The sequence below is a fragment of the Trematomus bernacchii genome, unplaced genomic scaffold (genome assembly GCF_902827165.1).
Source record: "Trematomus bernacchii unplaced genomic scaffold, fTreBer1.1, whole genome shotgun sequence".
Classification (NCBI taxonomy): Eukaryota; Metazoa; Chordata; class Actinopteri; order Perciformes; family Nototheniidae; genus Trematomus; species Trematomus bernacchii.
This window is the reverse complement of record NW_022987705.1, coordinates 1,704,031-1,715,050: the sequence shown is the minus strand read 5'-3', so window position 1 is coordinate 1,715,050 and position 11,020 is coordinate 1,704,031. Positions and strand designations below refer to the sequence as shown.

Sequence of the window (11,020 nt, the reverse complement as noted above, 5' to 3'; positions counted from 1 at the left end):
ATGGGTCAGGTTGTATCCGGTTGTGGCTGACCATAATATAGCCTTCCTGAGACATTTGAGATACTGTAAGTGATGCTTTTCATACATATTTTTACAAAACCAAATTCAAATATCTTAAGGTTCTCCAAATTGTGCTCTGGTTAACAGCAGGTTTTTATAACCTACAAATTGCACATCTATTGCTGCAGAGTTGTTATTTATAATAATTGTAATTCCTTTAGATGGCTTTGATTTTCAGGAAAGGTAATTGTACAACCTTTTTTTTGCTGCCCACCTCTTGACATGTTTTATTTTTATTTATATGTAGGTATCTTTATAAAACTGCCTTTCTGAAGAGATGTATTTTTTTGTTTATGTTCTACTAATGGAACATGTTTTTCTGCTGCGGAGAAACTAAGATATGATACCTTAGTTATGATAAAACAGAACTCTTTTTATAGGGATGAAAATGGCTATGTATGAAATGTATGAGCAAGTGCAGATATAAAACCTGATCAATAAATAATCCAAAGTCTTCTAAAACAGTTCACTATTTGAATTTTCCAAATATGTGCTATTATATCGGACAGGCTTTGCCCTTATTTATGTATACTAACTATTGGGCCTTTTTTGTGCAGGCTTTTCCTAATATTTTAAAGGTCCCATGTCATGCTTTTCTGGTTATTACCCGTCCCCTTGTGTGTTATGAAGGTTTTTCTGCATGTAAACGGTCTGCAGAGTCAGAAACCCTCAAAGTACACCCTGTAGCGAGTAAAACTCTAACACAGAAAAGTCCTGTCTATGCTGCCCCAAAACGCAGCGTTGGAGATTTATCTTTTTCCATTGTTTTCTTCCTGGGTACAGTGACGTGCCCATACCCAAATGGACCCATTGGTCCAAATGGACCAATCCGTGGAGCCGTTACGTTAAGTTCCTCACACACACAGACTCAATCTTTTCTCAGCTGCAGCTCCGCCAATTTCTCCTCCTTGAGACGGCGGGACGCGGCGAGGCTGTGAGTCTGTGTGTGAGCACACACACAAACTCCCAGCCAGGCTGCGGGTGTGTGCTCGGGCTGGTTTCGGGCTGGTTTCGGGCTGGGTTTCGCTGTGTCTCGCTGTCTCGCAGACGGCCATGGGCTCACAGGGAGGGGGGGGCAGGAGCTCCAACAAGCCGTTTAGGACAGAGAGTGAATACACTATACAGAGATGCTGTATGAGAAACCAATATGAGTTTGGAAAATTGCACAATATAAATCTATTCTAGTAGACCTCGACAATGGAATTATGATCAGTAGAAATGGCCATGACATGGGACCTTTAATACTCAGTAAGTCTAAAAACCACTTCAAATTGACTTTTCTTGCAGTGTGTATCTCACGCTAACCCCCCTCCCTGCCTCCGCCCTCTACTTCGATGTACTTTGAGTCATTGTGATTGGCTCACGTTTCATGTCCATCAAAGCTGTGTGGGCGGGACTCAAACAATCCACTCGTGCTCCCTTCACTGAGGATTGTGCGCCACAGCAGACAGTAGTACAGCAGCGGCAGCATCCACTCTGTGACCGGAGGACAACTACTGCTGTTGTTCACTCTCCCGCAAACTGAGCCTGTAGCCAACCGCTGGTGCATCCTTGAAATTGTTATTTTTTAGGAGCGAGCATATTTCTGCTTTCAAAAGTAACACAGTTTTCCGTTCGTGAAGTCGGTTGTGCCTTTTCCCTGAGACACACAAAAGACGCACTCCCAAGTCCACCTGGATAGCTGACAGAGCAGTCCGGTCTGGTTCGAGGTCCAGTGGGGAGAGACAGAGAGGAGAAGTTAGCCCGGAAGGCAAGAGGAAGAAACAGAGAAGCCAGGATGAATCAAAAGAGTCATTTGATTTTCACCCTCTACACTATTTATGGGATTCTTCTGAAAGGTGAGTCTGGGACAAGTGGTGCGTACATGCGGGTGTTTTGTGCATACTGTGTGTGTGTACTCGTGCATGTTACAGGCCAACAGCAGGGCAGGATGGAGGGACAACAGCACGCGCGGTCACAGTCACACCACACGCGGGTCCTGGCAGAAACATGCGGACCCCCCTCTCTCCCTCACCGGGTTTCTCATTCTCCAGCATGTGTGTTTGTGCGTGCGCGGGTGTGTACGTGCGTTGAATGTACGTGCATGTGCAAACGTGCGTCTCAGGGTACAGCTCGAGGAGAGCGAGAGAGCTGGTCCTCTAACATCCTAGATCCCTTGTGTGTTAATGTTCCGGAATGAGGAGGATACTATTTTCATAATTGTGTGCTCGGGGCACGACCCGAGCAGTGGCTGTGAAGCCAAACAGAGTGGTGCGACTCCTGAGTCTGCGATGTGCGTGAGTGCCAATGAAAGAAAAAATGAGCCCGCTAGGAAGACACACCTTTACATGAAGTAACCAACCCCGCGGTTGTTTTTGACGTGCAGCACTTGGATGAGTCACGGAGACACGGGCAGCCTTTTACGCACCGAACAGTTTGATGCTGCTGCTGATAACGGCAGCTTTATATGCACACACAGCATTTTGACTCTAATCTCTTTTGTTTTCTGTTATGAATTTACCCTCTGTTTTCTCTGTGCAGGCGTGGTGTCTGTGGACATAGTGCGCACAGTCATCTCTGGTGTGTTGTGTGCCTGCATAAAGGTTTCAGGGAAGGCTATTGTCAATGAACAGGTGCATGATTAGGAGGACAGGCTTTCCCATTACTTTCTGAGAAGTTGATTTTTCTGTGTGATAGCTGATGTAAAGGTCAAGCTTCTCTCAGATTATGCCTCATATAGCCAACATGCACAACAATGTACCAGTGATTATTACTGTGCTTACAGTAACCCTTAGCAAGGAAATCAACTTGACAATGGCTGATGTAAATGTGAATAACATTTCGATCTCATAACTGTTTGTGATAATATCAAGATAAACAGTGTTGTTTACAGAAGATAGGTATGTAAACATTAGATTAAGGTGACATTGGGGTCAAGGTCACATGGTTGCCATGTCTGTAAGTGGTTCAGTGAGATATCAGCATATCAATTAAAGTGGAACTACAATACATACATTGCACTGCAATATCATAAAATGGCATACATTTTCTTTTGTCTAAACCAGCCCTGTATACAATATTATATATGCTTATATTTTCTATTCTCCGCCTGTCTTAAACATATAAAGTATCAACAGAGTAGAGGATGTGAGCCAACACAGCAAGGAAAGAAAATTCTGGGGCTTTGATGGTTTTGATCAGTGAATACAAGACTGATTTTTTAATTCAACCATCATTAGAAAACTCTCTTTTTACATCACGCTATTTTGATGATGCAATGCGGAGGGTTTGCATAATACATTTTTGTTCCAGAATAGTTCCATATTTAAGAAATGTTATAGAAAGATGCCGGAGTACAACCCAGTGGCATGTTTTGTGATCTTTTTTCACTTCACTTTAAACACAATACAGTGTTGAGTACTGGATTGCATTCACGTGTTGAGGCATCCAAGGAAATCAATAAGATTTGTAAGAAGTTAAAGAGGGAACACTTCGTATTGAGTTGCTGGACTGTCAGTGGCAGGAGGGTGATGGATTTAGTCGGAAAAAAACTGTCAGTCTAACAGCAGGGCCACTTATGCTGCGCTGAGCTCCAGTTTGTGATATAAAGTCCACTTTATCCCACTCAAATTACATCAAGATGTATTTAAGGCATTTGATAACAGATTTATTAACATGAAAGTCTTGACTTAAACCAGCTTTCCACACGAGTAAATCCCAAAGGAGAGATCACTTGATTCCCTTGATAATTTGTTGTTCTCTCTTTGAAGTGTGTGAGTGTGTGTGCATATGAGAGTGAGTGAGAGCAGTCCTTAACAACCAGCCATGATTAAGGCCACCCTTGACTTAATGAATTGATATGTAATGAGTTATCTTAGGGTATCTGATATATCTGACAGCTCGCACTGCAGCAATTATTGACGTTTCAGGGCTTCTCTGTCCCCCTTTATTCTCCTAAGGGTGGCACATTCATTATGGGAGTGTGTCTGTGTGTTCTTGTGTGTGCTTATTACCTTGCAAATGAGTGCCACGTTTCTATAGTTCAAGTCTGGAATGGCCTACGCAATGACAAAAACCATGCTGTTAACAGCCGAGCGCACTTCGGATCCGTTTCCACACACCCTCACATCAGTCTCTTTCTCTCTCCCTGCCTAACTCTGAAGGGGATAATGTTAGGCTGCTTGATTTGAACAGTCATCTCGCAGTGCAAGACCTATTATTGTATAGGTTCCACACAGCAGGCAGGTCAGCCTCCCTCTGAATGAAGTCTATCTAGCCGCAGCCGTATCCGTGCGCTCTGTAAATGGCAGCTGTTTCAGCCCCTCTGGCCCGGTGCCACCTGGCATCAAGACATCCAGACACACTGCATCTCTGTCACCGACTAGACCTGCGTCGTGTATATATATATATATATATAGTGTGAACGTGAAGTGTTTTGATGGAGGTTGTTGTTTACCAACAGCCCGAGTTGTTAGCATATTATCCAGTGTGTCTCGTGTGCCCATGCCGGATTCAGAGAAAACAGCCTGTTATGCAAATGGACCTCTTACGTAATAGCCCGGGGCTGCGCGGCAGGCGAGGGGAGATGGAGGCAGGAGAGCAGCAGAGAAAGAGGGAGATATTCTAGAATAGAGGACTTGATGTTAGAGTGACGTGGGAGGAGAGGTGTGGAGGAGGAATGTGCAATCTTCTCGGCTAAAGTGTGCAATATGTGTGCACTGGTTGTTGTTTGCTGTTAGGATGGCTGTTTATCGCTCTGCCTGCCTGGTAGTCCGTCTGTTTTGAACTCTGATCTTGCTAGCCTAAATACAAACCCCCGCTGAGGGATGTATTTATCCCTGCAGTGAGTCTAAGCTGCTGTAGGCTGACCCTCCATCCCTCTGTACTTCCGAGCATTCCTCCCTCGCCTCATCCTCCCATCCTGGTGTGGAGCTTTGTACCACAGCAGCGTGGGAAAGCTTCCGATAACAAGCGGCCTTGTGTGTGTGTGTGTGGTGTGTGTCTGTGTGTGTGTGTGTGTGTGTGTTTGCAGAGCCACTGATTACATGGGAGAAACAAGGTGCTCTCTCTTTCTCGCTCACTTGCACTCACCCTCCCACTTCTATGTGTTTCATTTTCATGGACACGCTTTGACGGGTGGAACATGTGACGTATTCTGTACCTTACACAGAAGCCATACACCTTCAATGCTGAAAATCTTTAGTAGAGCAGAACTGGGCATCACACAGACACACACACACACGGAGCCCCACTGTGGATTCATTGCTGCCCTGCCAAGGGATTTCCCATGATCAAAGCCAGTCTTTTGTTAGTCCAGGTGTTGAAAAAGTTAAAACAGAAAGAAGGAGGAGGCTGGAGGGGAACGTGGGATTCAGAGCTTACACACTCTTCATGGCAGAGCAGAAATGTGCTGCTCCAGAAACACTTCCAGGGAACCTGCCACTTGTTCCAATTCTTTCTCATATCAGTAAACATGCGGGGCAGGTTTTGCTTGGGAATGTACAGCAATGACAAGTTGAAAACAGACGCTCTCAAAGTGTATTTAGACATAGGGATGAAAGGACACAGGAAGAGGCAGGAGGCCAATCATTGTTAAGCTCAATACACATGTAGTGGCATATGGTAGATATTCACAAGTGGCAAAAACAGAACCTAGACAAGACACTATGGAGGAGTGAGAAGTTTTAAGCTTTATGTAAATGTTATCCTATGTGCACAGCTCAGCTCCTAAACCAGCCTGTGGAAATACCCTAAGCTTTAATGAGCCTGCAAAATATGATGCTCACAAATGCAGCATCACAGAAAGATCGGACATTATTTTTGTACTTCAGACATACTTAAAGGTGGGGTAGGTAAGTTTGAGAAACCGGCTCGAGATACACTTTTTGTTATATTCCATGGAATGCTCTTAACATCCCGATAGCAATGAATATCTTAAAGTGCTTTGACAAAAAATCCATAAAAAAATGTCATCTGAGGAAGCCGTAGTACTGTAAAAAGCACGACCAATCATTTTAGCCGGCCCGGCTAAAGTAACTGGATGGCCTACCTGCCTGTCAGCCTTCCATCTGTGCACAAACTTATCTCGTGCCCTCATTGGTCATGTGCGCGTTCGTGTGTGTTGGAGGAGGGGCTCTGTAAGGAAGTGGCAGATTTTTTCCGGCTGTGTATTTTCAAATTCTAGCGATCTCGAGCTGGTTTCTCCAAAATTACCTCCCCCACCTTTAAGACATACTTCATTTTAAATGTGCCCATTACTAAACATCTCCCAAAGCTACATATTCAGTGTATTGCAAGATTCAGCCTGGCTTTATGTTTGAACACACTGATATGAAGACTCTTGTCTCTTGTCTTCAGAGAATATGGCCTTACAACATGTCTAGGTGTCATATATTGTGTCCAGGTCCCCAGCACAACACACAGTCACTCTGTTTACTCAATTCTGCAGGATAGGGCTTTACTGATCCTGGCATGAATCTGCTGGAAATGGAATACATCCTCTAAGGAGTAAATGACTGTGAGATGGCACTGACGCACCATCATGGATGACTGCCTTACTCGCTTCACATTTCAAGCATGCAAAACCAAAAATATCTATAATTATGTTGTCAGGCTTACATTCAAGAACATGTCCCATTTATAACATACTAATTCTAATACATAGTCTATAATTTGAGCCTAAGTGCTAGGTATTATCTAATCGAATCCTATGTTGGTGGTGCAGTGAGCTAATAGCTTCCTGGTTACAAATACAGAACATGTCAGACACATTGCTAATCCGTAAATTAACATTTTTTGTCGTGATTCAATGCAGAGTTAATTTAGATTTTTATTTTGGCATCAAGGCTGCGTTTCATGTTTCTACGACAGGGTGGAATTTAAAGCCAGCCCAAAAGCGAGAGAAGGGAGAGATGAAATACAGCCTCCCGTGGAGAATGGGGAAAATCCGAGCCCACAGGTGGATTTGGCTGCAATAGCAGTGGCAGCAGACAGTGAGTTTGCACCCAGAATAGACATCCCTGTAGGTCAAATAAGTATGCAAGCTCAGCTAACAAATCAGCTGATTTGGCTATTCTTCAAAGGGAATGAAGCTATTTGTTTATACATATCAGGATATGAAATAATATGCATTTATCAATGTGAGACGTCTGTAATGATAAAATAAAACAACCTTACATGTAGAAAATTGTGTTTGGGGTTGCATAAGGTGTATTTTTATACAAAGCTTCCTCTGCTATATGATGACTAATTCTTATAGAAAAAAATGTTTCTGGTATGTTTTGATTGACAAGCAAAAGTTGAGTCACACTTTAGCAATCAGATATAATCGACCCAATAAGAACGACGCACAAGCACACGCATTGGAAAAGAAAGACTGCGTGAACGCGCGCATGCATACGTGATGTCTGTATTAGCATTGAATTCCAAAGGATTAGCGAGCGGCTAATCTGAAACTCCAGTCTTTGACAAGCCATGTGTCACTAATCTCAAACACTCTGGAATAAAAAGACACAAACACAATCAACCTTTAGGATTAAAACTCAGAGGATGTTCATAATCTTTCACTCAAACCAGGAGAGGGTAAAAGAAGGTTCAAGCTGAAGAAAAAGATAAATACAAAAATATATATATTTACATAATTTTCTGCCCCACACATACTTGCAAAAAGCAAACAAATGCAGTGGCTTGATTTAACACGCACTTTCAGTTGAACCTGATTTGCTTTACAGGTTCATGCATTGTCCTCTTAGCCTAGAAAATGTTCCTTTTATGTTGTGTGCCCTTTCATCTGACAGTTTCTTTTCCTACAATTCCCAGAGGGCCAGAGTCTGGAGTCTTGGTATTACATGTTACAGTAATCATTTTCTTGAACAGAAATACAGATATGGACAGTCTCTCTGCCAAGTCCCTCAGCTCTTTTCCACAACTCTGATATTGTTGGGGACTGTGTGTCTGTCTTTGAAATGAATTCACCCAAAGCAAAGTCGGCCCATACTGTGTACAGTTGCATCCTAACACACCGAGCCATATGTGTACACCAAAAGCACACGCTTCACAAATACACACGCACGCTTGTGCACACAAAAAGACAGCAGTGTTCAGACAGAGCAGAGAGAAAACAACATCTTTTGTTTTCAGGGAATGCTTTTGCTGCAGTAAACACAGGATGATGCTTAAAAAAAGGCATTTTTAGCTTTATTGCCACCGTTTTTATGACCCAGACTCAGAGATTGCTTTCGCTATTCACACGCACTCTCATATTTTTTTGTCGAATTCAGTTTGACAGGAAAGCTACATTTACAGGCAATTTGTTGAAAAAGTTTGAGGTACTGTGTTTATATATATATATATATATATATATATATGGGGAAGGAAGAGAAAGTTACAACCACTATCTCCAGGCCCTACGATTTCGGTTGGGTTAGAGTCAGTTCATTAACGAGAAATGGACCTACATGCACCAAAAATCCCATTGCTGCTCCCCCAGTCCCAATAATAATTCTACAAATCACAGCTGCCATTACATTAAGTGATCCCAAAAATGAGTTGCAATATTCTTTCATAACACTGCTAATTTCCTCCTGTTTGCTATTAAACATGGATTGTCATACTTGTTAATTTCTAATTGCAAGAAAGTGCTTCATAATGCAGCTACATTGGCAATATCTGCTTAATTCCATGTATTTTCTTTGTTTAAAGGTGGGGTAGGTAAGTTTGAGAAACCGGCTCGAGATACACTTTTTGTTATATTCCATGGAATGCTCTTAACATCCCGATAGCAATGATTATCTTACGTGCTTTGACAAAAAATCCATAAAAAAAAGTCATCTGTGGAAGCCGTAAAAAGCACGACCAATCATTTTAGCCGGCCCGGCTAAAATAACTGGATGGCCTACCTGCCTGTCAGCCTTCCATCAGGAGGGGCTCTGTAAGGAAGTGGCAGATTGTTTCCGGTTGTGTATTTTCAAATTCTAGCGCGCTCGAGCTGGTTTCTCCAAAATTACCTACCCCACCTTTAAATGTTGTTCCTTAAGCCCGCGTCACACTGTCAAGAAATTGACACCAGATGGACACACGATAAAGGAAATGTTCAAATTCGCCTCTGATCGTAGCAACACCGGGCCATTCGTGACTCGGGCATCTTAAGCCATCGTATGACCGCCGGTGGAGTTTCTCAGGCTCCGGCAGCAACTTCGTGAGTGGTGGCAAAATCTTTGGCATGCCAAAAAAATTCCGAAAGACCTTGCGAATGTTCATTTTCGTGTTGAATTTGTGTGTCCATTTTGCCCTTCGTAAGGCCATCGTGAGGGCATCTTGTCAAATCGTGTCATCTTCGTCTGCACTTCGTGTGATCATCGGTGCCAGCGGGCATTTTTCGCCTCACGAAGACAATACGAAGGAAACAAGAAGCTGCCCGATTGTCTTAGGAAGGCAACATGACTACGTGAAGCCCTCACAATGCTGTCGTGTAGCCATCGTATTATAGTCAAATTTGTGTTCTGTGAAACTGAAAAGGATATTACATTGTTTTTGTTACTTTCGTTGCAGTTGTACGTCTTAAATGTAATTTAGGTTAACATCCTGTTTTATTTAGATGCTTTTATTTTGAAGGCGAGTTTACGCTGTTGACAGGAAGTTGTTGTTGCTATGGAAACAACATGACGGAGTGTGTAGTTCAGGTGCCATCGTGTGGCCTTCTGTAGGCATCGTACTTGCTTCGGCGGTTGCTTGGCTGTTGACCAAGTTCGGGGCCATCTTCGTGCGAAATTCACAATTCCATATTCGTGTGTCCATCTGGTGTCAATTTCGGGACAGTGTGACGCCAGCTTTAATGTTGTGCAAAGCATTGATTGAGTGCTTAATTGCTAAACATGTTCTGTACGCTAACATTATGGAATTATGTCATAATACTAATTGAATCGAAGGATTTACTGCATCCACAAATACATATCTGTTCACTTGTTTTAGCATCGTGCTCTCAAAGGAAGCCTCGAAGTAGCTAAATCTAATTGAAATATAATTCCCCAAAGACGAATGTTCATGTTAATTGACTTTCTGTGTGTGCCTGTGTTTGTACGTGTGTGTGTGTGTGTGTGTGTGTGTGTATGTTTTTGTATTCATAATATTGCCCGAAGTCCCTTTCTAGTCCCTTGTCTAATCAGCTTGAGGGTCTCCCCACATCTTAATTCAGTGTTTGAAAGCTATTAGACATTCGTTTGCATGAGCACCATTTCTAAACACATCCAATTTAGTGAAATTAAGCATTTAGAATCCACTGATGTTTTCTTAAACTGCAATCAAGCAATTCCTTCCATTCACGTTGGTGCACATTGTAAAGCATACTCTACCGCGGTTTGGTTTCACCTCTTATATATCAGGCATGTGTAAATGTGAAGAACAATAGGGCTGGGAACAACAGGAGGGTTTTTGCACAGGTTTCTGTACGTTTCCGTGTGAAAGTAGAGAGAACAGGCATTGTGTTTTAAAGCCTATAATTAAAACTAAAGGTGTGACATTTCATCCACTTGAAAAGGTTTCAGCTGACATTCAAATAGATTTGTACCAGTAAAATTAATTCATGTTATACCATGGGCAAAAAGCTTTAACCTGACTTCAGAGTTTCTGAGTGTGCTTTCAGAAGGAGGTTATTTATGATATATTTCCTCTTGATCTGTATATAGGCAATACAGTTTGTATAATCTACAAATTCACGCATATCTTTACACGAAAGTGGCCTTATTCCTCCAAATCTCTCCATTCCTCTCCGTGCCTTGTGTCATACTGCATGATGACTTCCATTCAGTTGTCCTTAGCGTTGTCTATATTTCTATATAATGGATGCGTTTTGTTAGGAGAATTTGGGAATCCGTCCGCTTTCTATGTAGAGATTGCTCCAGGCCTGTTGTAGTGAGGAGGGAAGATGGAGTCAAGTGAGACAATTTATAACAGTTAAAAACCAAATGAATTGAGACCCTTGGCT

General features: G+C 42.5%; 1 protein-coding gene across 3 annotated transcripts in view; it reads left to right on the top strand.

Annotated features, from left to right (window-relative positions):
• Nucleotides 1-1,405: 1,405 nt before the first annotated feature.
• cadm2a (cell adhesion molecule 2a) overlaps nt 1,406-11,020 on the top strand; it is a 200,989-nt gene continuing 191,374 nt past the window's right edge. Inside the window, exon 1 of one of the 3 annotated variants that reach the window (XM_034140127.1) lies at nt 1,406-1,898. In XM_034140127.1, coding sequence (XP_033996018.1) covers nt 1,838-1,898 — 61 coding nt within the window. In that variant the 5' untranslated portion in view covers nt 1,406-1,837. The remainder of the gene's footprint in view (nt 1,899-11,020) is intronic. The other 2 variants (XM_034140125.1, XM_034140126.1) reach the window with 2 other exon arrangements.